The following is a 26,875-nucleotide window of genomic DNA, read 5'->3' as shown; positions in this document are numbered from 1 at the left end:
CTCCTCCTTCAAAGCTATCTTGGAGGACAAGCAGCTCAAGTCCCTCGAAGCCCAGCTCAGAGGACCTGGGTCACACGAAGCCCCGCTCCCAGACTGTCCCTCCAGCACCATCAACACGCCCTCAGGGCAGCCACGTGGAGGCTTCTCGGCCTCACCAGGACCGCAAGGTGCATAGAGGAGGTGAGGCAGGGCCAGTGCCAAAGGCATCATTTAAGAACTACACAGAGAAGGGAACCAAACACCCGACAGGCAGACAAAATCGGAGCTAGGATGCGAAGAGCCCAAGCCACTGCTGAAAGGACAAGCGTGTCAGAAGGAAATCCTGGAAGCGCTCTCGAGACACCTGTTACCCAGTTCATAGCCTGTCACACCACATCCTGCAACTGGGGGTAGAACTTCTACTCACTTATCAGTGGCAGGATGAGGATGTAAGAGGAAAAAAGAGGAAAACCATGGCAAACACTTCCTTCTGAGTTCCAGATGTCATGGTGCACCCATCCCTGTGAAAATGCCGAGACTCACCATATAACTCAATTACACTGACTTTGCTGTTGCCAATTTAGGATCATGCTGTTTGTCTTTACTGCGTGAGTAATGTATTACAAAGTCCAAGCACCGAACTTAATTAGGTGTCAGAATTTCAATACAATGCAACCAACAGGGTATCAAGAAAATAGAATGTGTAAAATAAATGTTTCTTCCTAATGCTTCATTCTAATTTTTAACAAGTAAAATTTCAGAGCAATGTTACCTGATTTAGCAAACTCTGAGCTTCAGTAACAGGTTACTAGTAACATATTAAGAGTAAGAGAGACTTCCCTGGTGGTTCATTGGAAGGTGGTCCAGTGGTCCACCTTCCAATGCAGGGGATGCAGGTTGGATCCCTGGTCTGGGAACTATGATCCCACATGCCACCGGGCAACTAAGCCCGTGGGCCACAACTAGAGAACTTGCGCACCACAGCTAGAGAGCCCGCGTGATGCAAACTACAGAGCCCATGTGCTCTGGCACCTGCGCACCACAGCTAGAGAAGAGAAAACTCACACACCACAACTAGAGAGAAGCCCATGCGCAGCAACAAAAAGATCCCACATGCGTCAACGAAGATCCCACGTGCCGCAACTAAGACCCAACACAGCCAAAATAAATAAATAAATAAATTTAAAATCTTAAAAAAAAAAAATAGACTCTCATACATACAGCACAGCAGCTCACCCCAAACTCAGCAGATGGGGGTCTTCAGATTCTAATCCTTCAAAACTATTTCTTAGGTTTAAAACATTACCCCCAAAATTACCAAATCCTGTCTCTGAGAACATTGCCTACCTAATCTGATTTACTGCAAATGAGTAATTTAACTATTTCAGCTTTAAAAACAACCATCCTGGGCTTCCATGGTGGCTCAGCGGTTAAGAATCCGCCTGCCAATGCAGGGGACATGGGTTTGAGCCCTGGCCCGGGGAAGATCCCACATGCCGTGGAGCAACTAAGCCCGTGCGCCACAACTACCGAGCCTGTGCTCTAGAGCCCATGAGCCACAACTACTGAGCCCGCGTGTCACAACTATTGAAGCCCACGCGCCCCTAGAGCCCGTGCTCTGCAACAAGAGAAGCCACTGCAATGAGAAGCCCGCGCACCGCAACGAAGAGTAGGCCCCACTCGCCGCAACTAGAGAAAGCCCATGCGGAACAACGAAGACCCAACGCAGCCATTAATTAATTAATTAATTAATTGAAAAAGAAAAAAAGACACAATGCAGGCAAAAATAAATTGAAAACAAACAAACAAACAACCATCCCTTCTAAGGACTGCAAAACACAAACAGATTTTTGTAAGAGAGAGAAGAGCAGCGTTGTTCTGGGCCATAACACTAAACACAGAGCACGGTGCCAGAAGGCAGATCTCCAACTAGCAGCCTGGGACACTGCGGCTGTGCACTCAGGAATTCACAGTCTAGTGGAAAGAACCCAGATTATTCCGGTAGAACCTGGGTTCAAGTGCCAGCTCCACCACTTACTAGTTATGTGGCTCTGGGCATGTTACTCACGTCCAAACTTCAGTCCTTGCACCTCTAGGTGGAGGCTAAGAGCTCCTACACAGGACTGCTACAGGAACCACACCAAACAGCACACTGCTATCCTCCCTACACCACAGAGGTGAGTTCCCTGTACCCTAACTTCTTACTTCTTCTTTCCAACTCCTCACACCATCAGCAGAAAAGAAGAGCTCTCTCCATCCCAGGACAATCCCCAGGGCTGCTCTGCTCTGCTCCATCTTCCAGACAACTAAAAACTCCACGGTCCACTCCAGGTGTGTGCCACCCGCTCTGGGGCCTAACCACTGCTGCTGTCACCCCGTGGGGTCTAACTCAGCACGGCCTTCCTTTGCCTTCCTCGTTCAGTGGGTCACTAACTTGCACTTGCCCTTCCTCTGTCCCTGGTGTCCAGCCCTCTCCTCACTCGCTCCCTCGCCCAGTGTGAGTCTCCCCACCGGCCTTTCATCACACCTCCTGGCTGACACACATCTCTCTCTGAGCCTTTCTGCATGCTTTCAATCCCTTCTATCCTTCCATCTTTCTTCTTTTTGAATTGTTGTTTTTTAAGATGGGGTTTTTGTAAAAGATTCTTTATTAATTAAATTAGAAAATAACAGAAAAAACTCTGGGCCTGGCTTCCCAGGCCCTCTAATCAGTCCTCTCTGCTTCCTGTTTCCCTATGACCGAGGACAGACAGCAAACTACAGTCCATGGGCCAAATCCGGCTCATCACTTGTTTTTGTACAGTCCACAAACTAAGAATATTTCTTGCATTTTTAAATGGTTGGGGAGAAAAAAAAATCATGAGTATTTTGTGACATCAAAAACTATACAAAATTCCAGTCCTCAGATCCACTAAGAAAATTTTATTGAAACACAGGTATACTCATTCATTCATGTATTTCTATGGCTACTTCTGTGCTGATTAGTTGCAACAGAGACTATATGGCCTGCAAAGTCAAAAACATTTACTACCTGGATCTGGAAAAAGCCTGTCAGTCTCTCAGTCTCTACTGAGACTATAATGATATGCCTTCCCCTCCTCTCGGTTGACTTTGACTTTCTTCTTCTTTTCTTTTTTTTTTTTTTGGCCGCGCCATAGAGTCTTAACCACTGGAGTGCCAGGGAAGTCCCTTTGTTTTTTTGGGGGTTGACTTTCATATAGAACTACAGGTGACTAAATTCCCCACCTCAGGAATGTTTTCCCCTTTTCCAAATCCTAACCATTACCAGCAGCTTATGTGGAAGCAGGTAAGCAAAACATTCCTTGTTACTATACAGATTGAGGCCTTGGTGATGCTGTCCCCGTGTGTACAAGGGACGGCTGATGACCCCTTATTCACTTCCAATCTTTCACAGCGGGCTGGCAGGCTAGCAGCTAGGAAAGAGAGCATGCAATATAGGGTACTGAAAGAAATGCTCAAGGAAGCCATGGGAATAATGTGTCTGTCCTGTACCACAATGTCATCATTTACGTGTTACCAGTATAGGTGAAAGTCAGAAAGATACCAACTCAAAACAGCAGAATTTCAAAAAGAAATCAGGAAGAAAAAGCTGATGAGGGGCAGAAGGGGATGAGGAGAAAACCGACAACTTAGAGACTCTCACAAACTGTGGTTAGTGGAAAACTGTGGAGACCCTAGCATTAAAGGGGCAGGCAGCCCTCCCCCGGAGGCCAAAGCAGCCTAAGAAGGAAGGTCCCTATGAAGCTGGAACCTCAGCTCATCGGGTGTCCTCACCCCCTCGAGCTGCCACGCTACATAAGGTGGCCTAACCCCAGGGATCACTACCTCCTTGCACACCATCTGGGAACAAATAAGAAATAAGAAACCTGGAATGCATTCTCTGTGACTAGTCTCAGATAGGAAACCCTGACCTTTTGAAGGCAAGATGCTTGCACCTCAAATTTTTTTCAACTTTACCGACATATAATTGATAAATAAAACTGTAACACATTTAAAATGTACATCATGGCGACTGATGTACATATACATTGTAAAAGGATTCCCACCACCTAGTTAATTAATACGTCACCTCACATATTTATCTTTTGTTCGTGTGTGTGAGCAGCAGATTTTGGAAGGGTGCAGATGCTGTCAAAGGTTAGAATCTGATCCTATTGTCCACAAGTTCCCGGGAAGAGGAAAACTCTGAAAGACAGACTCTGGAAGACTTGCTTCTGTAGCAGAAGAGGGAATTTGGGCTTAAAGTGTCCCCACAGCACAGCAGGGCTCTTCCAAGGGCAACAATACAGTCCTGAGCTGAAATAAATCATCTGATTTACACTGTCTGGATCCAGGAAGACAGGAGTCCCAGGTAGACTGTCCTCCTCAGAGGAGCTGGTAGGGTACTGTGTGCAGTTCTAGAACCACACTGTGAGGAGAAAATCTAATAACCAGCCTGTCTTCAGTCCAGAGAGCTCTGAAAACTCAAGTAAGTGAGACTTTCAACTCGGTAAGTGAAAATAGTCGTTTTCAAACTTCAAAAGGTCCAGAAGGCAGGAATAGGACTAGAGAGTGAAAGTTATCAAGCGACAGATTCCAAGGCAACTAATAATCAGCGATGTCCCTACACCAACCGAGCGGCCTTAAAACTGGTTGGGTCCTCCCCTCGCCGAAGGCACTCAAGCAGGGCCGGGAGGACTGCTCGTCATCAGACACCAGCTGAATGTTCGGCTCCTGCACTAACTTCGGTTAGCTAGATACTTGAACAGTCACAACGCTTCAGCTCTCAGGGCTCCAGGTAACAGTGGTGCAACGTCAAATGTTATTTAAAGAGCATCACATTGAACTTACATGGGGGAATTTGCTGGGCTCACTTTCTCACTTGCCTGTTTCCTGAGGGAATCTCTTTCTCAGGGCAGCCACCAGCCACCCCCATCACCTGAAATGTCCCAAGCTCGCTTCTGATGCAGCATGGCACATATATCTAAGCTCCAGTATCCTGACAATTAAAAAAAAAAAAAAAAAGTATGTAGACAAGAGACAAAGAAACCAGTAACTGCTATGAAAAAATTAATCAGCTGTTTGAGAGATAACAGGTCATTCTTCCTCTTGACCTCACTATGCTCTGAAGCTTCACCTGCAAAGATGTTCAGAGACTGAGAACCCTTCACAGAAGTCACTCTCTGGCGTCAATACAGACCCTGCTGCTGCTGACCACCCTCTCCCCACCTGCAGGACTCCCTGGCCGGACAAGGTGCAGCACCTATGCAATCACATGTGACGAGGAATGAAACAGCATAGGAACCTTGGGTGGTTATCCCTGAGGATAATGAACCTTGGGTGAGAAAGTAAACACTGCGTTAGCGTTTCAGCAGAGACTCTCATACTTGCATAATAAATCCCCCCCTTAGCCTACAGGATATACTCTTCAATTTTTATTTCCCGCTTAAAAAAAATCACTACAGAAATTAGTATTGGAAAAAATTATAAATTCCAAATTCATACTTCACTGTCACTTTATTTAAAATAATGTGTATACTGCATATGTGAGAAAAACGAACCAATCAAACAAAATCATCATTAACTACTACCAAGTGACCATCCCATATTTAAAACTTGCCTCTGAGTGGCTTAAGGGAGAAGAGGCATGAAATTAGGAAGAGAAGAGAGGGGGCCCAGCCAAGCGCTCAGGCAAGAAAGGGTGTAGGAGGAGGCAAAGAAGAGGACCTCAGTAAGACCAGGCAGGCATCAAGGTCAGTCCCCCAGCCATCGTCCTATGACACCCCCACAGCCTTTGTCACTAGTTGCAATTCTTGGGCAGTTTTTCATACGTGGAGCCAAATGTCAGTGCAACTATAACTACCATTTACTAGGGAACCTGCCAGAGCAGCACAAAATAAGTCCAGCCCTCTTTCCATGTGAAAGCTCTTCAAATATTTCAATTATAAGAGAAACAATGCCCTACATAGTCTTCTATTCTCCAGGCTAAATGGCACTGTCGTTCCTTCAACCATATGGCAAATGCATTCCAGTTGAAAGGCAGCATATTACAGCGAAAAGAACATAGGACTTTTAGTCAGAAAACTGGGCTCAAGTCCAAGCTTGGCCCCTGGTTAACTCTGTATTCTTAACCTCGTTTCCTCATTTATAAAATTAAGGAAAATAACTACCTTAAGCTGTATGGTGAGAGGACCATATTTAATGAAAGGTACACATGAAATGTATGCTTTTTCAGCCATGCTGCCATGGATGCTCATTAGATTCCACAGTACTAATAACCTAAACCTCATAAACCTTATGAATTAAATTAGTTTTATAAATAAAGTTTTGGAACCCAACCCAACTAAGCACATGTGTGGTGGGGGAGGACAGCGAGAAGCAAAGGCAGGAGAGGAGGTGACTAAGATCCCTGTACTGCTAGACAGTATGCTGGTTGGCATTTATATTCTACACTAGACCTTCAGAAATATTACTTTAATATAAACTTGCAGGTTGTGTTTTGTTCTGAATTTTTATAAACGAACATTAGTAACTGAATTGCCCAAAAAAGTTTTCTGCAAAATAATGTTTCATTCATTAGAGTGACATTCTGATTATTAATAGATGACTAGCATTCCATCATGATGGAGCTGGTCTGGATGAGCAAGACTTTGACCTGGATGGGTAACATGAAGGGTGAATAACCGTGTGTCTAAAATGTGCATTTCTAACTTCATTTCAAAGTCAAATATAAAAAAACAAAATCAGAACCGAAATTCTTATTTTAACTGCATTACCACTAGGGCCAACATAGAAGGGTTAGTGCAGGCCAAACTAGGCTGCATATCAATATAAATCTGCCCTTATTGGGAGGGAATTCCCTCCAGGCCTAACCACTCTAGATGACCCAGATTATTTTCCCTAAGCATCACCATGAATAATTTAAAGTAGGCTTTACTGGAGGGACAATCTCAATAATTCATAGGGCAATATAACAAACACAGAAAAGTTCAGGAAGAAAACAAGAGTCTTGACTGGGCCCAGAAGTTTTGCCATGTCCCCCAAAAGTACTCTCAACTGCATCCATCAGAAACCTCCAGCACATATATCTCACCTGGTTTTTGGGGAACGATGTCTATTACTTGTCAACAGAATAAGAGGATTTGGATACAATTTATAAATGTGCAAACTTTGCTACCAAGGACTCATATGTGGATCTCCTAGAACTCCATATCCACATTAACCAATTGGGTCTTTTTTTTTTTTCCTTTTTTTTATTTTATGAAAATGTTTCTACTTTCTCCTGCAAGATTATTAATACTAATACTGACTTAAAGTAACTTGTAACAACATTTAGGGCAATCTAGCCTTTGGTACTTCATATACACTACTCAGAAAGCCCCCACAGACTCAAACTGCAATGGTAAAACCCTAGGCTATGCTACTTGTTTATTTCCTGACTTTCCACCCCTGCCCCTATTAGACAGTAAACTCTAAGAGTGCAGGGTGTTTTGTTTGTTTTGTTCATGCTGTTGCCTCAGAGCCTAGAACAGTGCCTGGTCCATCATAGCCTTTTATTATCTGCTGAATTGAATGAATAAACAGTATATTTATACTATGGAATATTACTATGAAGCCATTAATCACAATGAGTCAGAATGATACCAGCTGATTTAATGGACTTTCCAGAAGTATTAAGTGAGGAAAACAAAAAGCAGAAGTGCCAAAAATATCCCATGTTTTAAAAAGTATGCCCTGAAAACCCATACATTGATCAGGAAGTGGAGAACTTAGAACCTGACACACTGCTGGAGGGACTGTAAGATGGAGCAGCTTTGAAAAACAGTTGGTGGTTCCTCAAAAAGTTTAACATTGCTACCATATGACCCAGTGATTCCACTTCTACGTATACACCTAAGAGAACAGAAAACATCTGTCCACACAAAAACTTGTACATGAATGTTCACAGCAGCATTATTCATAATATCCAAAAGTGGAATAAACTAGGGACTTCCCTGGTGGTCCAGTGGTTAAGACGCTGTACTTCCAATGCAGGGGGTGCGGGTTCAGTCCCTGGTTGGGGAACTAAAATCCCACATGCTGTGTGGCCAAAAAATTTAAAAAAAAAGAAAAGAAAAGTGGAATAAACTAAATGTCCATCAACTAATGAATAGATAAGAAAATATGGACTATTATTTAGCCATAAAAGGAATGAAGTACTAATGAATGCTACAACACGGATAACCCTTAGAAACATTATGCTAAATGAAAAAAACCACACAAAAGGCCACATATTGTCTGATTCCATTTACATCCAGAACAGACAAGTCCAGAGAAAGTAGATTAGTGATTGCCAGGGGCTTGGGGGAGTGGAGAATGGGGAGTGACTGTTGCTGGGTACAAGGTTTCTTCCTGAGGTGATGAAAATGTTCTGGAATTAGAGAGTGGTGCTCAATGCACAACTCTGCGAATGTACTAAAAACCACTGAGGTGTGCAATTCAAAAAGCATGGCAACCTAAATGTCGATCAACACAGGAATGGATAAAGAAGATGTGGTACATATATACAATGGAATATTACTCAGCCATAAAAAAGAACAAAATCATTCCATTTGCAGCAACATGGATGGACCTAGAGACTGTCATACTGAGTGAAGTAAGTCAGACAGAGAAAGACAAATATTATATGATATTGCTTATATGTGGAATCTAAAAAAAGGGAACAAAATGAACTTATCTACAAAACAGAAATAGAGTTACAGATGTAGAAAACAAACTTATGGTTACCAGGGGGTCAGGGGGGAGAGATAAATTGGAAGATTGGGATTGACATATACACACTACTATGTATAAAACATTGATAGATAACTAATAAGGACCTACTGTATAGCACAGGGAATTCTACTCAGTACTCTGTAATAGCCTATGTGGGAGGGGAATCTGAAAAGGAGTGGATATATGTGTATATATAGCTGATTCACTTTGCTGTACACCTGAAACTAACACAACATTGTAAATCAACTGTACTCTAGGGACTTCCCAGGTGGTCCAGTGGTTAAGAATCCATCTTCCAATGCAGGGGACACGGGTTCCATCCCTGGTTGGGGAACTAAGATCTCACAAGCCTCAGGGCAACTGAGCCTGCACGCCGCCAACTACTGAGCCCACGCGCCACAACTAGAGAGAAGCCCATGCACCACAACTAGAGAGAAGCCCGCACGCCGCAACTAAAGATCCCACATGCCACAACTAAGACTGGATGCAGCCAAAAATAAATTTAAAAAAAAACTATACTCCAATAAAAATTTAAATAAACAAATAAATAAATTTGACTCATTTAAGTTGGAAAACAACAAAAAGGATGAACTTTATGGTATATGAATTATACCTCAATAAAGCTGTTATTTTTAAAAACCATACATCTTTGCAAATGAATACATGAATGAATATATGCATACATGACTCTTGTATTCAAATGAATACATGAACGATGAAGAGTGGTATGAAAGGCTGACATTCCTGGTGGTGGAGTTCGGGGGAGGGGAGAGTGAGGTGGGGAGAGGAGACAAGTGTTGAGGCAAGAAGGAAGAGATAAACAAAAAAAGACTAAAAAATCCAAGGCTGCTGGCCTTGAGTGGCAGGGGCCGGGCAAAGTTGAGTAAGTACGCAATGAGGTAAGCTTGAGGAATAAAAATGAGGGGGACTTCCCTGGCAGTCCAGTGGTTAGGACTCAGTGCTTTCACTGCAGAGGGCCCAGGGTTCAATCCCTGGCCAGGGAACTAAGATCCTGCAAGCCTTGCGGCTCGGCCAAAAAAAAGAATAAAAATGAGGGAACTAGGGTTTAAAAATCCAGCAGGTAATTTGTAACAGGGCAGAGAAAGCACACTTGACTAAGTGTAATGATGTGACGGAGTTTGCAGAAATGCAGAGGCCAGAAAGGGAAAAGGGCAAGAACACGGGACAGAAGATTTAAGACTGACCCTAACCAGGGACTTCCCTGGCAGTCCAGTGGTTAGGACTCGGTGCTTTCACTGCTGGAGCCTGGGTTCAATCCCTGGTCAGGGAACTAAGGTCCAGCAAGCCACCAGGCCAGGGCTGGGGGGCTGGGGCGGGAGGCTGGGGGAGACTGACCCAAACCCACCAAGGTTTAAAATGTGCAAGGAGAAGACTCAATAGCTCCTGCTCAAGAACTCTTGGGCCTGGTGGGGTAGAACAAACTATGACCAGGAGACGCTTCCAGGGAAAGAAGGGAGTGGGACTCAGGACACTGGCGTCTCCTACATGGGAGGACAGGGGCATCTCTCGGAAGAAAGTGTCCAGTTGTGACTGTTCTGGAAAAAAGCAGCCCCAACAAACTGCTTCAGGACTTCCCAGGGGACGAGGTGCCCCTGGAAAATGGCTGAGTTGGGACTTTCCCCAAGAACATGAGAAGTGAGAGAGGAAGAAAGGGACAACTTTCATTTTTAACAAGTATTTCTTGACAAATCCTAACACTGCCATCAGTTTCTTTGCCTCTTTCCCAAGCTTAATCAGGGTCTTTTTTTTTTTTCCTTTTGTACAAACTCAGTTCTTTTGAAAAGAAGTGTAATACGGGGCTTTTTTTTTTTTTTCAAGAGACAAAGTATTTTTCCCCTTTAACATTTCTGTTTTCCCTGGGCTATATGCACAAGAGACGAACTTGAAATTTAATATCTTCATCTCTTAAAACTTTACCATCCAAAAACAACAACAACAAAAACCACCACCACCAAGATGGAAGGTATACAAGGGGAAAAAGGGAAACAACATGAAACAAATGCACATTCCTTCCAGAGCCCGGAACAAAGGTGATATAATAGACATCACAGACAGAGTCTCCTCCGTCAAGAAATTAGATTTTAATTAGACACTAAGACACAATTATATGGACTTTGCAAGTTGGTGTGCATGGCTGGGAGGTGTCTCAGGGGTGGCAAGGCCAAGTGGACCTGGAGTGAAAAGCTCCTCAGGGGCAGGGACTAAGTGACCCACTTCCTCAGGACCCATGCCTGACAAACTACTCACCCAGCAGATGCAACGACACGCACCCCGCTCTGCACTGCGGTGTCCCAGCTGGTGGAGAAGAGCAGACAAAACCAGGGAGCCAAATCCTAAATGGACAGGGTGCTGGACAAGCCTGCAGGAGACAGGATAAGGGATGCCTTTCAGGCCAGGTCCTATCTGAGCTGAGTTTTGAAGGATGAAGTGAGAGAAAAGCTTTTCAGCAGAGGAGACTGGAGAGAGCTCCAAGGACCAAGAGCTCAACAAAGCACGTAAAAGGAGGTGGGGGCAGGACGAGAATGGCAGCCTGAGCCCAGTGACACCAAGCTAAGGATTGGTAGATCTGATTGTAAAGATAGTGGGAGCCATTGAAGGATTTTAAATTGTGCAGAGAGCAGGGCAGTAACCGTGAACAGATTAACATTTTAGAAAGAAAGGCAGGGGCAAACCTCAGGATTTAACCAAAAAATAAAGACAAGAACTACAATGAAGATGTGCAAAAAGGTCAGGAAAAACATTTAACAGATCTGCATTCTCTTCTTCTGGACAAATGTCCTTTACAGAGTTTCCACGTTATCCTTTGAAAATGGAGAACTCAGGTGGGTGAGAGCAGTCAGTCCTCCCAATGTGAACATGAGTATTTGAAGAATTACAGATTGCATTATTAATTTTAATTTGAGACACTTTTAAAACGTATGCTTGACACACATTATATATTGTAGTTTTGTAAGTACAAAAGAAAATTTACAATAACTCTAAATCTAAATCTAGTAAGATTTTTTAAATCTTTAAAAATTTTTAAGATTTCACAGACACAATGGTCATCTGTTACATTCACTTTGGAACCGGACAGGGTGCTGGACAGCCACTTCTCCCCTCAGCGTATCTGAAATATAATCTGTAAGCCTAATTTCTTGATGGTCATGGTGTTTCACAGCAAAAGACTGGGGCCACAATACTAAAAGGTTTCGGAGCTGACAGAGAATCCCCACAGGGGTTCTTTACCTCAGCAGCCAGTCTATTCAATACTAACAATTCCAACCACCAGGAGGAATTTCCCTGCCTAGGCTTATACACACACAAAAATATCCTGACATTTTATATCTGGTAGGAAAGGATGATCAGAAGTATCTTTAATACCAAGCAAATTCAACAGAGCCTTCTTAGTTGCCTGTGGATTGGGACAAATGACCACAAAGTAACTCATATTTACTCTTAAAAAGTAATCTATATTTTAATCTTCTCAGCAGTAAAAGCCCCAGGAACTTTTTCACTAAACTCCCTTATAACAACAGCAAAACAATAGATTCTACGTTCTCTTTATTTCTAAAAATACCTTATTGTGATAAGAAAACCAACCTATAGTTGCCATTTATTACAATCTCATTTACCACCATTTACTATCACCATCATGTCATAGAAGATGCTTTAATTTTAATATCAAGAAAATGACATTTTTTAGAAAGGGAAGTCCTAGTTGAATAAATTTAGTTTTATGAAAAACTCCCTATATTGTCCTCGTTTTTCTTAATACTCTGAAGCCCACTCAACAGTTCATTTCAGGGGTCTGACCAAGAGTCTCCGAGATTGGTTCTCACCAGCTTTACAACACCACCTGGTCTTTGACAAGGGACCACAATGTCATGGAACTGGTGAGAAGGTCCAGTTCTACCCCTGGCTGAAGAGGACTAAGTAGGCAAAAATCCATTAAACATTAAAATTGGCAACTCAAGCTCCTTTCCATCTCCACCCCCAAACCCCACACTTTACAGATGGGGAAATGAAGCCCAGAAAGGAAAACCGACTTGCCCAAAGCCATAAAGCCAAGAGAATTTAACTCACCTACTGACACCCTGACACTGTTCCTCTACTGAGGTGGAGAGTTTGCGTAATGACTATGTACAAGTTAGCCATGTGATTTAAATATGTATATGGTCATACCGCAAATCTTAATGTATTATGAAAACCCATCCTTAATAATAATTTTGAACCAAAGCAATACTATCATCTGAGTCATCTAAAATATAAGATGTACTTTATAAAGTCAGTTATAAAGAGAACCTCTGCTTCAGAGAAATCCCGTCTCAAGAGGACACACTGCAGATACACAACCCCAAAAGTTCAAGTTTAAAACAGAAATTTTGATACAAACCTCACCTTAACCAAAACTGCTATAATCACTTCCCACTCACTATGATGCTGAACTGCACACTTAGATATCTGGACTGTTGACAAGGTGCAGAGTGATAAAGCTTTTCTATGGCAAAATATTCACTTTCTTTTTTAAAAAATTTTATTTATTTTATTTATTTATTTTTGGCTGTGTTGGGTCTTCGTTGCTGCGCGTGGGCTTTCTCTAGTTGTGGTACGCAGGCTTCTCACTGCGGTGGCTTCTCTTGTTGCAGAGCACGGGATCTAGGTGCACCGGCTTCAGTAGTTGTGGCTCGCGGGCTCTAGAGCACAGGCTCAGTAGTTGTGGCACAAGGGCTTAGTTGCTCTGCGGCATGTGGGATCTTCCCGGACCAGAGCTCGAACCCATGTCCCCTGCATTGGCAGGCAGATTCTTAACCACTGCGCCACCAGGGAACCCCTCACTTTCTTACTGAAAATGAATGTCAAGAAAATCCCTACATACGTAGAGTATGCACAGGTAATTGAAAAGCATTCTCCAGCTATCTCAAGATGCTTGGAGTACACTCATTCAAAGGAGAAAAGGAGACATCTTTCAAGAGAAAAAAATTACTGGATCAGCTATCTCTTTACAGAAAAAAACCTTACCTAGGTCAATACCCTACTTCTCCTTACCCTTCTGCATCGATGTGTCTATTTGATAACCTACCCATATTATAGTGATGTCTGCTGGTATCTACCAAGCCCCAGGCTCTGATTTCATCTCAAGATGCAGCCCCCGGGGTGACAGCAAACATTTTTTAGTCTCTTGCATCTGTTGCAAACTTACAAAACATTATCAGTGGCTTAAGATGATTTTTTTTTTTTAATACAACAGACATTTCCCCCTGTGATCAATACAGGACGGCAAATTTATGGGAATTTTCCCTGGGTCCTCCCGTGCTTGCCGGCGAATTACCAAGGGCATTAACGAATCAAGATTCTCTGCGCTTGAATGATCACAGGAGTTACTTGGTTTTGTAAATGGGCCGAAACTGAGTGGAAACTGATTTCTTTTCCAGCCATCTCCAGCGGAGCTGCCCAGAAACGAACTCTGATGTCTTAAACGTAACCACTGAAGCCATACAATGACCACACTGCGGGAAAGGCAGAATTTCCTCGGCAGAACACAAGATTATTCACATCCAACCTGATGCAATTAACCAGGTCTGGAGAAAAAAGGATACTCCTCCTGCTCCGGGCTGACCCCGCCGGCGGAGCTGCGCGCGGGTGGGGGCGCGGCCCGGCGGAAGCAGAGCCCGCAGGAGGCCCGGGTCGGCCGCCCGCCGCGTCCTCGGGCCCGGGGATGGAGGCCGGGGACTAAAGGACTGGGGGCCAGGGGCTATGGGGCGGCGGCCCCAGCCTCTCCTGGGGCACGAGGAGAGGAGACCGGTGGGCGCGGCCGCAGAACCAGCCGGGCCCCAAGCAGCCGGGACGCCCGCCGGCCGGGGTCGCGGCTTGGGCTGCCCGGGGGCCCGCGAGGGGATGGCGCAGGCGCGCGCCGGGCGGGGGGCCCGGGAGGGGACGGCGCAGGCGCGGGCCGCCGGGGTCTGCGGGGCCGCCGGGGCCTGGCCGCGCGGGCGGCGCTGAGGAGAAGGACGCTCCCGCCGCGCACACTCAGGGCACCCGGCCCCGGCTCTTACCGCGCGGCGCCGCCTCGCTTGCTCGCTGGCTCCGGGCTGGGGCCGGGCGGCGAGCTCGCCCGGTGGCGCGGCCCGAATCCGTTGAGTCCGGCCTCAGGGCAGCAGCCAACCCCGCGGCGCCGTTCGCCCGGCCCGCCCAGCCTCCCTCGCGGCCCACGCCCCCAGCCCGCCCCTTGTCCGTCCCACACGGCCGCCGAAGACTGCGCAGGCGCGGCTCATGCCCCGCCCACATCCGCCGCCGCGCAGGCGTCTACAGCACAGCCCACTCGGCTCGCGTCCCTCCCGGCTCTGGATCGCGCAGGCGCCGTATCATCCGGCCGGCCACAGAAAGTCCTCAGTCAGGCAGTGCGCGTGCGTCAGGCTTCCTGCTCGCGCTCTGGCTGGCGGATGCTCCTGGAGGATGCACTGGGCACTGCCGAGTGATGTGTTCACGCTCCATCATCCCAAAGGCTCGGCTTCGCCCAGAGGTCCACCGTTCATGCTCGGCTTAGCCAAGAGGTCCAACATTCAGGGACGTATCTATAGCGTGCCAAGGACGGCGCTGGGCTTGAGCTAGACAGTGGTGGGAAAACACAGAAGCCCTGCCCTCCCGGTACTCCCCGGAGATTTTGGGGGAGATAGGATGCAGGTTTTAAAAAAAAGCACAACTTTTTTTTTTTAATTAATTAATTAATTAATTTCTGTCTGCGTTTGGTCTTCGTTGCCCCACGCGGGCTTTCTCTAATTGTGGCGAGTGGGGGCTATTCTTCATTGCAGTGCGTGGGCTTCTCATTGCGGTGGCTTCTCTTGTGGAGCACGGGCTCTAGGTGCGCGAGCTTTAGTAGTTGTGGCACGTGGGCTCAGTAGTTGTGGCTCGCAGGCTCTAGAGAACAGGCTCAGTAGTTGTAGCGCACAGGCTTAGTTGCTCCGTGGCACGTGGGATCTTCCTGGACCAGGGCTGGAACCCGTGTCCCATGCATTGGCAGGCGGGTTCTTAACCACTGCGCCACGAGCGAAGCCCCAACATTTCTTTATTGGTCCTAAGTCTAGACAGAATTTCGTTTTCTTCCTGTGTCATTTTTACTGAGTTATATTTTTGCAGGAAAGTGTCTTTTGTTAATGTTTTCCAAATCATTGGCATAACGTTGTTCATGTAATTCTCTGATGGTTTTTGTTATAATCATTGTTTCTTTTTGTTTCTGAATAAATTTCTAATACATTTACATACTTCAAAATTCAGAAAGCACCTTCTCAACCCCGTCTCCATTGCTGTAGTTCCTCTTCCCAGCTGCAACTAAATGTATTCAGTTTCTTGATAAAAATATTTTTTGAATATAAACAAATATCCAAAATAAGCAGATTGGTTCTTTTTGCTTCTTTTTTTTTTTTTTTACACATATGGTAGTCTACTATACATAATAATCTGTACCTTTCTTTTTAAAACCGGAATAGCCATGATGGTTTAATAGTCTGGAGATAATCAATCATTCAACATTTGTGTAGGACTTAGGTCATGGTCCTCATCACCAGACAGCCTGGGTTTGAATCCGGGCTTCATCACTTACTAACCACTTGTCTTTGCATTTCAGTTTCTTCATCTACAAAATGGGAGCTGTTATGGATTGGGGGGATTAAGTGGGATAAGGCATGAAGGGAGCTTAGCATGATGCCCAGCACCCAGTAAACACCTGGTGACTGTGAAGGGCATTCATGTTGCATCTGTTTCAGCATTTACAGTTCAAACAGGACTCAACATCATTTAGATCTTCACGCCAGCCCTGTAAGAACTGCATGGAGGACAAGAGATACTTTTTTATATTAAAGTGCACAAAATAAATATACAACTCAATGAAATACAAAAAAGTGAAGGTCAAGAAAAAGAACTTGAGGGACTTCCCTGGTAGCACAGTGGTTAAGAATCCGCCTGCCAATGCAGGGGACATGGGTTCAAGCCCTGGTCCGGGAAGATCCCACATGCCGTGGAGCAGCTGAGCCTGTGCGCTACCACAATGAGAAGCCCACCCATAGCAACGAAGACACAATGCAGACAAAAATAAGTAAATAAAATGAATAAATTTTAAAAAGTAACATAAAAAGAAAAGAAAGAAGGAAGAGTACAAGAAATGTGAAAGAGAAGGGGGAAAAGGAGGAGGAGGAAAGAAAGTAGTAGTACAATTCGGATTCCATCTTCTAGCTGTCCAGACAAATTATAAAACTACAATAGTTTAAAGATATTGATACAGGAAAAACAAATAAAATGGTAGAAAAAAAAAAAGAAAAAAGAAAAAGAACTTGAGCAGTTTGCCAAGTCCCTCCTCTCCCCTGCCAACACTACATCCTCCCCAAATGTAACCACATTCTGACATCTAACTCAGGATGAATATGGGCTGACTTTGAACTTTAAATAAATGGAATTGTATTGTATTGATTTCCTAGGGCTGCTGTAACAAATTACCACAACCTTGGTGGCTTAAACCAAAAGAAATGTATCATCTCACAGCTCTAGAGGCTGGACGTCCAACATCTAGGTGTCAGCATCTCTGAGTCTCCTCAGAAGGCCCTGGGGGAGGATCCATCCCTTGCCTCTTCTACCTTCTGCCAGCTGCCTGCATTTCTTGATGTTCCTCTGCTTGTGGCTGCAGCATTCCGATCTCTGCCTTGGTCTATGGCCTTCTCTGTGTTTGTGTGAAATCCCCCTTTGACTCTTATATAAGGACACTCATGATGGCGTTTAGGGCCCACCTGGATAACCCAGGATAACCCCCCATCTCATGATCCTTAATTTATCACATCTGCAAAGACCCTTTTTCCAAATAAGGTAACATTTATAGGTCCCAGGGAAAGACTGGATATCTTTAGGGGGCATTATTCAGCCTACAGCAAGTATCTTTTTGTGTCTACCCTCTTTCATGCAACATGAATTCTGTGAGATTCATCCATCTTGTTGCATGCATCTGTGGCATGCAAAATTAATATCATTTTGGTTGCTGTGTAGTATTGCACTGTATGAATTTACCATTCCATGGTTTATCCATTCTATTGATGGACATTTGGGTTGTCTCCAGTTGTGAGCTATTTGTGGAATGAAAATTGGATTAAGCAAAAAAAGATTCCTGGAGTCTCCAGTGGGAAGCTATAGGCATCCTTGGTACACACCCTTCTAGGTTATCTGATTCTGATTCTGTGGGGGCTTTGGGCCTTATATTGTCTTTGAGCTCTTTTGCAATATTGTAGAAAATTGACAGCAACGCAAATAATTCTTGTCCAGGGACAACCCTCCCCCACAGTGGAAGAACCAGTTTTGCCTCCAAGTTCATTTCAATATTTCTGTTCTATATATGTGTCTGACCTTGGAGTTCTCCTTTGAACTGATGGTAACATCTTACTGGTTCCCTCATTTAATGAATGAGTTAAGTAAACTCTTTGATACATGTTTATTTTATATTTGTGTAAGAGTCATGATTTTACCTTTTTAAAACATTACCCTTTAACATTAGGAATAAAGTTCCTATGAACGTCTTTATACACAGCGAAGTACTTTTAATGAATCAAAACTACTAACCTAGATTTTCTGCCATTGAAATTCCAAAGCAAAAGCACCATTTTCCACCAAGCAGGAGGCTGCTGACACTTCCTGAATAGGAACCAGGTCTGCTGAACTGCACCTGTGCAGGGTTGGGTGGGTGGGTGGGTGGGAGAGGGTACAAAGATGGTTTTGACCAGGTCCCTAGGCTCTGAGAGCCTTCTCTGCCTGGGACAGCAGTGTAACCTGGTCCTAAATCAGGTGAGATGCTGCTAAAGTGTCCTGGAGGGATCAGCAGGATTCTGGGAGGAGGTGGCATTTGAGGAGGATTTGAGGCAGAGAGCGCCTCCCCCACTAGACCTCGGAATTGGGCTTCTATAATGTGGACAGGGGCCGGTCACTGCAGCTTTAGGACAGGGAAGTGACATGCTGTGAGATCTTCTTTAGGAAGACGGCCCTCGTGGCACATGCAGGATGGGGAGGGTGACCCTGAGAGTCGAGACCTGGGGAGGCTGGAGGCCTGACATGGCGATGGGGTCAGAGGAGAGGACACAGATCAGAGGGTGGGGTGCACGGAACTGTCCAGACTTCAGCCCAGTGTGTGGCTGGGCCTCAGCGCTGGGTGGTCCCATCAGCCTTACCACACCTTGGTCCCTTCTCCTCGGCTTGTCAGGACTGGAGGGGCAGAAAGAGCAGGCAATTTGGGCAGCTGCGGGCCAGGAGCAAGAAGGGACCTGGCGAGGTGCCCAGAGCATTTATCACTGTGTAGCCCTTCCCAGGGCCCAGCCTCCACGGGCCACAACCACCAAGTGGCAGGATTTGGGACACTGTGATGATCAGCCTCAGAGGCTGACAATTCCCCCCCTGGTCAGGCCCCGCCAGCCCTGCAGTGCTGGGGTCTCATCACCACTGAGATGGGTGGAGCACTGCAGCCCGGAACCCCCTTGAGCTCTGTGCCTCTGGTTTCCTGGTGACCCCCTCAGCTCACCCTGACGCTCACCCCCGACACTGACTGTTCCACTCGGGCCCAGCTGCTCTGTCTGCACCACAGCTGGAGGAGCCAAACAGGCAGGGTCCGCAGGCCAAGTTTTAATCAGAAAACAACTGTCCCCAGCCGTTAGCACATCATCAGCTCCGAGTGCCAGGACATCAGCTTAGGATTCTTGACATGCCTCTCTTGGAGCCAGGGGTGCGCCGAGTCCCAGGAGAAGTTCAGCTGTCAGCTGAGCAAAGATGTGTCTGCAGACAGAGATGGGCTGCTCACCCTGAGAGGGACTCAGGTACCCAGCAGCCATGGTCTGAACCCCAGGAGACTCCTTGGGATGCCCAGCTGGCTTGCAGGTGATCCAGAAGAGACACAGAAAGGACACCAACTCAGGACAGGTGTCCCCCCTTCCTCACAGCCCACAGAGATCAGAGATCATGAAACCCTCTTGTTTCACAGTCAGAGAAACTGATGCCAGCAAGAAGGGAACCCATGTACCAGGTCTGCTGGTCTCTGGACTTGAGCCCAAACTCTGGCCGGGACAGCTGTGTGGCCTCGAGTAGGGCCCTCAAATTCTCTGTACTTCCAGTTCTTTTGTGAACAATGGCAATTCTCCCACACCGGTCAGGGATGCTGGGGAACTAAATAATAGGTCCCCACCCCAATAAGTGCCCCCCTGGACACCGTGCTTCTCTGCACACGGCAATCACACGGCTAGTAAACAGTAATGTCTATGGCCCCAGAGACTGTAAGCGTCCCAAGGGCAGGGCCTGGCATGTGGCAAGGGCTCTGGAAATGCTTCTTCTGTCATCTCTCAACTCTAGGTCCCCAACCACAGAAAGCAGTCACCCTTGTGCAGCCTCCTGGTTCAACTCCATGGGGCCCTCAGGAAACAATGGCATATCGTGGTGGGGACACGGAAGACAAGGGATGATGAGCTGGATAAAGGGATTCCGCCCAAATGTGCCTGAGGCTTAACTAGCGCTCCTCAGCCTGTGTGTGCCCCTTCCCAGTGTCAGAGTGAGCAAGTCCCCATTTTACAGGTGAGGAGGGAGTTCCCTGGCAATCTCGCGCTTTCACTGCTGTGGGCCTGGCCGGGTTCAATCCCTGGTCGGGGAACTAGATCCCACAAGCTGTGCAGCGCAGCCAAAAAAAAAAAATTACAGGTGAGGCTCTGGGAGCTGCATGAGTTGCCCAAGCCTTGGCCTCCGGACCCTGGGCCTTCTCCCTCAGCCGCTGGTGCCCCCCCCTTGCAAACTAGTCTCCCGAGAATCCTGCACACATCCCAAGGCTCCGAACATGCCCATGTCTCCTCTTTGAGAATCGAGAATCATCTTCAGGACTCACAGCCCCCCACCTTTCTTTTTTTGGCCAGCACCCAGGCAGTGGCTGTGGTTGGGTCGCCAGAGGAGCCACGGGCCAAGTGTGAACTGGAAGAGATTCCAGTTGACTTGAGGAGGAGGAGGAGGAGGGGGATGGAAAGGAGTTGGTGTGCAGACTGAGCCCTTGGTGACCTGGCTGAACTGGCCAGAGGCCCTGAGAAGGCCTGTCTTGGGACGTGTGGCCTGTGAGGTCCAGCCGGGCACTTGGTGCATATCATCTGGGGACACGCAGAGGAGCAGCCTCGGTCCCCCAGAATGTGCTCATCCATGAGGTTCACTGGTGTGGCCCGGACAAGGAGGGTGATAGCCCCCTGCCCTCGGTGTGATCAGTCAACCACCCTGGGACCCTTTAAGAGGGTCGTTAACCTGGAGCAGCATGGGGAGGACTCGAGTTCCACTCTTGGCTCCACATCCAGGGGTCAGAATAACCAAAGGCCACTGTATTAGTGGACTCAGGCCGCCATAACAATAAATCACAGACCAGGGGCTTAAACAGACATTGATTTTTCTCAAGATCAATGTGCCATCCGGGTTGGTTCCTCCTGAGGCCTCTACTGCAGCTGAGCCCCTTCTCTCCGTGTCCTCATACGGCCTTTCCTCTGTGAGAAGTGGAGAGAGATCTCTGGTGGCTCTTCCTTTTTTTTTTTCAGCCGTGCCGCGTGGCTTGTGGGATCTTAGTTCCCCGACCCAGGGCCCTCAGCAGTGAAAGCGCACAGTCCTAACCACTGGGCCACCAGGGAAGTCCCTCTCTTCCCCTTCTTATAAGGCCACCAGTCATATCAGATTAGGGCTCCACCCTTATGACCTCATTTAACCTTAATTACCTTCCTAAAGGTAATCTCTGAACATGGTCACACTGGGTGTTAGGGCTTCAACATGTGAATCTGGGGGACACAATTCAGTTCATAACTACCGTGGAGCAGTGGAGTCTAGAAAACCCTGGGGGCCAGAAAGGAGCACAGGGAGGGTGTGGACAATGCCAGCTGGTGGAAGAGGAATTTACCACCCTCTAGTACCCCAGCATGGCACCACCTGGAGGCGGGGTTAGCATGAGATGGCTTGGGTGGGCTAGAAACTCAGAGGCTAGAGGCCAGCCTGCCAGGGTGGACAGGCTCCTGCAGCCGCTGCCCACTGACCAGTAGTCCCAGGAGTCTCTTCCTGGCCGTCACCAGATGAAAGGGCCCTGCTTGGAAAATGCAGATCAGGAGTGCTTATCTAATAAAGAACACAGACAAAAGTCACAGATGCCGTAGCCTGTTCCAACTAACTTCTGATCGCCACCCCGACATTGGAAACGTTATTTTCAGAAAATAGAAGAAACAGCAGCCATTCCCCTCTCCCAATTGCTTCTCCCTCCTTCTGGCCCAGCGACAGTAGGGCGGCTGGGCTTATGGGGGCTGGGGAGCCCCAGAGGGAACCAGGGCAGTGCCACCCAGCAAGGCAGTTTTTAAGTGGTGGTTTTATTTAAACAAGCAGCTGCAGCATCTATTTCCCTCTGCATGGGTCCCGGTTTCCCACGCTGGCCCTGGGGCCAGGCCTTGGGTTTGGGAGGCCCACGCCCAGGGGTCATTCAAGCCCTCGAGCCCCGGGGAAGCCCCACGTCTGGGGCGGCCACCATCCTGGTGCCCCCTCTTCCCGGGGCTGCTCAGCTGGCAGTGGCTCAGGACCTGAGCCCATGTAGACCATGCTCCTCAGGCCCCTTTCTTGGCCAGAATCCCCTTTGAACCTCCCCATCCCCAGCTGCTGGGCTCGTTTCCACCAAGTGACTGAAAACCCCAAGGGAGAGTTTCTGGTCAGGTTGCCCGGTTCCACCCACAGGAGGGGAACGGAAAGGAGTCAGTGTGTGGACTGAGCCCTTGGTGACTTGGCGGAACTGGCCAGAGAGGCCCTGAGAAGGCCTGTCTTGGGACACGTGGCCTATGAGGTCCGGCCGGGCACTTGGTGCATCTCATTTGGCGACATGCAGAGGAGCAGCCTCAGTCCCCCAAGCAGCTGGTTTCCTTCCCAACCTAGACACATCTGAGACGCACCAGGGCTCCATCTTCCAGGAAACCGTTTACGTGGCTGCCTGTTTGTCATGCCCTGTCTGGCTTCCCACCCTGGGAGAGCTGTGGTGACGCAGGGCTCTCTCCCCTGGTCTGACAGCTCCCTCACCCAAGGTGACTCTCAGGCCCGATCCTGCCCATTGACCCATGGCAGCTGCTCTGGGAGGCCATTTGGGCCTCTTCAAGAGCTGGTGTGTCTGTCGCCCCCTCACTTTTTCTGTTTATTTTTCCGGAGCCGTTTGTGACAGCCCACCATTAGCTTCATCATGGAAATGCTTCCGTTTAAGGCAACTGGGGCATCCTTTTTTGGGGGGGGCAGGTATACAAGCTCTTCTGAGATTTCTACACAAAATCCTGCCCTCCTTTATCTGCCCAGGGTACGTGTGTGACGCTGGACCTCGGCACAGGGCCTGCTCAGCTGGCCATGTCCAGTCCAGCAGAAAGTGAGCCAGCCTATAGGGATCAAGACACAAAGTTCCCAGCCTCTGTTCTTCAACCAACTCTGGGACACCGGGTGTGTGGGGAGGCCTTCGCGCACCTGTTTACCCACCTACCAAGTAAAGGGATTGGATTAAGAGGCCTCTGAGGGTCTTTGAGGTGTAAGACCTCAAATTCCATAGCAGTGAACGGTCTTGCTCCCTGGGCCATGCCACTGGCCTGGGCTTGGCTGGACACAGCACCTGCTCTCAGGAACATGGTGACAGTCAGCTTGCCCCCAAAATCAACTCCTAGTAAGAGAGATGCAATGGGGCTTTTTCTTTTTTTAGAACAGATTTTCAAATAGGAAGGTAGGGATAGAGAGAGCTAAGTAGCCTTTTAGGGGCCAAATACTTGGAGGAGGGCCAGTGGCAGCCCTTTCCTTATCAGCAGGTGTCAGGTTGGCAGATGGCATGGTGTACATGAAGACCCTGGGGGAGCCTCGGGGTGATGGCTGACAGGCACCGAGCACGGCAATAGGGGTCCGAGTGGGTGTGGCCCCAGCTCGTCCCAAGCTGCATCAGCAGAGCCCACCTTGCACACCCCTCTCCACCTGGGTGTGGCTTCCCTGTAAGCTGGGTGGCTTTTTCTGTGGGCAAGGCTGGTGACGGCTAAGAGTGACCCATGTCCCGTCTGCTGGCAACAGAAAGGCTGCACCTGGCAGCACCACCGGAAACCACAGAGGCTGAGGGGCTCGTGCAGGGCTAGGCTCTGTGGGGCTGGAGCCCTCCCTGCCCCCGGACTTGGCACGGCTGGTGTCCCCTCTGCCATTCGTCCCAAACCAGACGGCCCCATGCTCAGCGGGGCGACTGCCTGTGGGCAAGTGGGCGCCCTGGGCCTGGCCTGTCCCCAGCAGTGCCCACTACCCTCAGGGAGGCCTCCTTGACACCCACCTCTCCACTCCACCTGCTTCTTCTTCCAGCTCCAATGCCCACCCTCAGCCCCAACCCAGTGGCTCCAGGGATGCTCCCAGAGGCTCTGATCACGGTGTTTATTTCTACTGCAGCCATCACCACTGACACAAGTCGTCTTGGGGAACTTTAATGAAAGTGGCAGCTTTCCTTTCCCCTGTGGTGGTACAGACATGGCCGAGCTCAAACTCAGACAGGCGGCTGCGGAGAGACTGCCTGCCACCCACAGCCCGAGGCTGGGCTGCCCTCTGCTCAGGCTCCAGACACAGACCTAGGGCCCAGACGGCGAGGCATCACTTCTCGTTGCCAAGTCCAGTGGCTGAGCCTTGTGGAAGGTCACGTCTGGCCTCCAGGCAATCACCTGCCCACCGGCTTTGCCGACCCTCAGGCCTGAGTGTCAGACGGACGACAGGGGCGCCCAGCGACCCAAAGCGACCGCCATCACTGAGGCTCGGCAAAGGAGTGCTTGGACAGCTGAACAAGAAAGAGTGGTCATTCCATCACTAAACACCACGCATCCTACATAAATAAAAAGCAAACAGAGGAAGGAGATGGGGGGAGGGAACGAAAATTGGCACAGACACTGAGAGATTGCTTTCCAGTTTCAATGCGACAGACGCAAATCATGAGACTCCAGGGAAAAAGAAACCGGGGCCAGGTCTAGCTTTTCTAAGTAAAGTGTGTTTCCCCTGTAGAGCCAGACGGGGATGGGAAGCCAGGCCAGAAGAGGCCAGGGACTGGAGGCCTGGGAAACCCATGGATCCCAGAGACATGCAAAGCACAGAGGACCCTGCTCCCTGCCCTCATCCCCCAGGAGAGCAGCACTGCTTTAAAACGGTGGGTCTGCTCTCCTCACGAGAAAAAAGTACAACTAAATAAATACAACATGCAGACTTAAGACCTTCGAGTGACTTCTTTTTCCGTCCCTGCCTTGGCAGGTCCGCGAGCAGAGGGTAGAGTGGGGGGGGGGGCACGTGGCCCCCTGTGTGCCGCGACCTTGGGCAGGAGCTGCCCGCTGACACACCAGCTGAGCCTTCCCACCCCGCCAGGGACACGGGAAGGGTCCTGGACAGTGCCACCTGTTACTGGTCTAATCGCGTGACAAGCAAACGCCTTTTCCTGAGTCATGCCACCACTTCCCTCCTCCGGTTCAGCTACATCCTCTCTTCCTGCAAGTCCAGCATGGAAGTTTCTTCTCTCCTCGCCCCCATCCCTTTTTTAAAAAAAGTGATGCAATTCTTCACAGACTTGTTTCTTCAAAATACTTAGTGGTTTCCCCAGTTCTCTTTCCTCCAAGTCAGATGGTCAGGAGGGTTACCAGGCACATCCTGGCTTCCGCACAGGTGTGTGGAGCATGGGGGGGCTCTGTCTCTCCACCTGCTTCGGGATGGGAGCCCCTACCCTCGGCCCAGCCTGTTCCTAATCCCCGCCCCCCAATTCCAGATGCTCAGAAGACTTCAGAAATGGCTCCTGATGGAAACAGAGCTGGCGCTCAGAGGAAGACGAGATGCCGCTGGGACACAGATTGTCCACAGAGTACATTCTAACATCTTATTAGGGATCTGAATCTGTTAGGAAAAAAATTAGAAACTATGTATAAAACTTAAAAATATTCAAGTATCAAAAGGCTATTCAGATCAAAGTTTAAAACAAGCTGTCGGTAAGCTGCCGCCGCCCAGAGGAAAGCTTTACAAAAGTTTGCTGAGTGTGTGTAGCAAAGAGCGAGGAATGAAGCGATCGGGGTGGGGCGGGGGTGGGGTGGGGCGGCGGGACACGATTAGGGGAAGGGAGATTTGGGGGCAGATGGGCCACAGGCTGGAGGAGGCCAGAGATCAAGGCCTTTCTGAGCTGATGAGGAGAGTGCGTGCCCGGCGGGACAGTCGGGATGGTGAACAGGATCACTCTCCCTAGACAACCAGCCATAAAGTGCGCAGCCTGGGCCTCCCTCCCCTGGTGCCCGGTCCTGGACGTTACGCAGCTCCGCAGGGAGCTGCCTTCCGAGGGGCACGTGATCAGCAAAAACAAAGCAACAGGATAGAACAGGAAGAAGACCCATTTCTGCACAAATTCTTCTAGAAAGAAAGAAGAAAGGAGGTGAAAGGGGTCAAGCACTACACAGTGTAGATTTAGCTTTTCAAACCCTGTTACAAACAGGAGTCGAATTTCTAAGTCTGGGAAATCGAAACGCCCCCACCCACGCTGGACAGGGCCTGGCCCCTGGGCACGAAGCAGCAGCAGTATTTATTCAAGACACGATACCGAGGGAATCTGCTCCTGTTCCCTTCTCCCTGGAGAGGGTGCATCTCGACAGGTGATCCAGTAGAAATCTTTGAACTCTCATATGTTAAATTCGTAAAAACCACTCCCTTTGCCTGGTCCCGCCCAGGCCCGTGACCGGAGACACGAGGGCTGGCTTGGGGCGCCCTCTGGTGGTGGCGTAGAAAACCACAGTCTGAGGCCAGCCCAGGGTTCTCAGGCCCCACCGGAGGGGGGCCTGGAACTGTCCAGGCCACTTGGCCTTTTGCCTTGGGTAGTTGTCTCTTGGCAGCAGCCTGGCCCTGGGGGGTGGCCTAATGACTCCTCTAGAAGGTTCGGTTCCCGCTCTGTGGATTGCCCGTTTCCCTAGGAGGTTCCCAGGCCGTTCTGCCGGCATCTTGGAGGTGGAGTTGGGCCTTTAGACTTCGGTGGAGAAGAGGATGCTCTGTCTCTTGCTGTCTGGGGCAGGAATGGCCTCCAGCTGCAGGAAGTACAGCAGCACCTGGACCTGCCGGGCAGAGCAGGAGG

General features: G+C 48.4%; 2 protein-coding genes across 9 annotated transcripts in view; both read right to left on the bottom strand.

The window, feature by feature from the left end:
* SPECC1L (sperm antigen with calponin homology and coiled-coil domains 1 like) overlaps positions 1 to 14,899 on the bottom strand; it is a 121,200-nt gene extending 106,301 nt beyond the window's left edge. For 2 of the 4 annotated variants that reach the window (XM_036823033.1, XM_036823037.1), the window contains exon 1: positions 14,790 to 14,899. The gene's annotated coding sequence lies outside the window, so the exon portion shown is untranslated. Of the gene's footprint in view, positions 1 to 11,001; positions 11,114 to 14,789 lie in introns of all 4 variants that reach the window. The other 2 variants (XM_036823034.1, XM_036823035.1) reach the window with 2 other exon arrangements.
* Positions 14,900 to 24,566: 9,667 nt separating this feature from the next.
* Positions 24,567 to 26,875, bottom strand: part of BCR (BCR activator of RhoGEF and GTPase) — a 101,343-nt gene continuing 99,034 nt past the window's right edge. For 2 of the 5 annotated variants that reach the window (XM_036875042.1, XM_036875040.1), the window contains exon 23: positions 24,567 to 25,659. In XM_036875042.1, the coding sequence (XP_036730937.1) occupies positions 25,549 to 25,659 (111 nt within the window). In that variant the 3' untranslated portion in view covers positions 24,567 to 25,548. Of the gene's footprint in view, positions 26,856 to 26,875 lie in introns of all 5 variants that reach the window. The other 3 variants (XR_005022634.1, XM_036875041.1, XM_036875043.1) reach the window with 3 other exon arrangements.

Source organism: Balaenoptera musculus, chromosome 14 (genome assembly GCF_009873245.2).
Source record: "Balaenoptera musculus isolate JJ_BM4_2016_0621 chromosome 14, mBalMus1.pri.v3, whole genome shotgun sequence".
NCBI lineage: Eukaryota > Metazoa > Chordata > Mammalia > Artiodactyla > Balaenopteridae > Balaenoptera > Balaenoptera musculus.
This window is presented reverse-complemented; position numbering and strand designations above follow the sequence as displayed.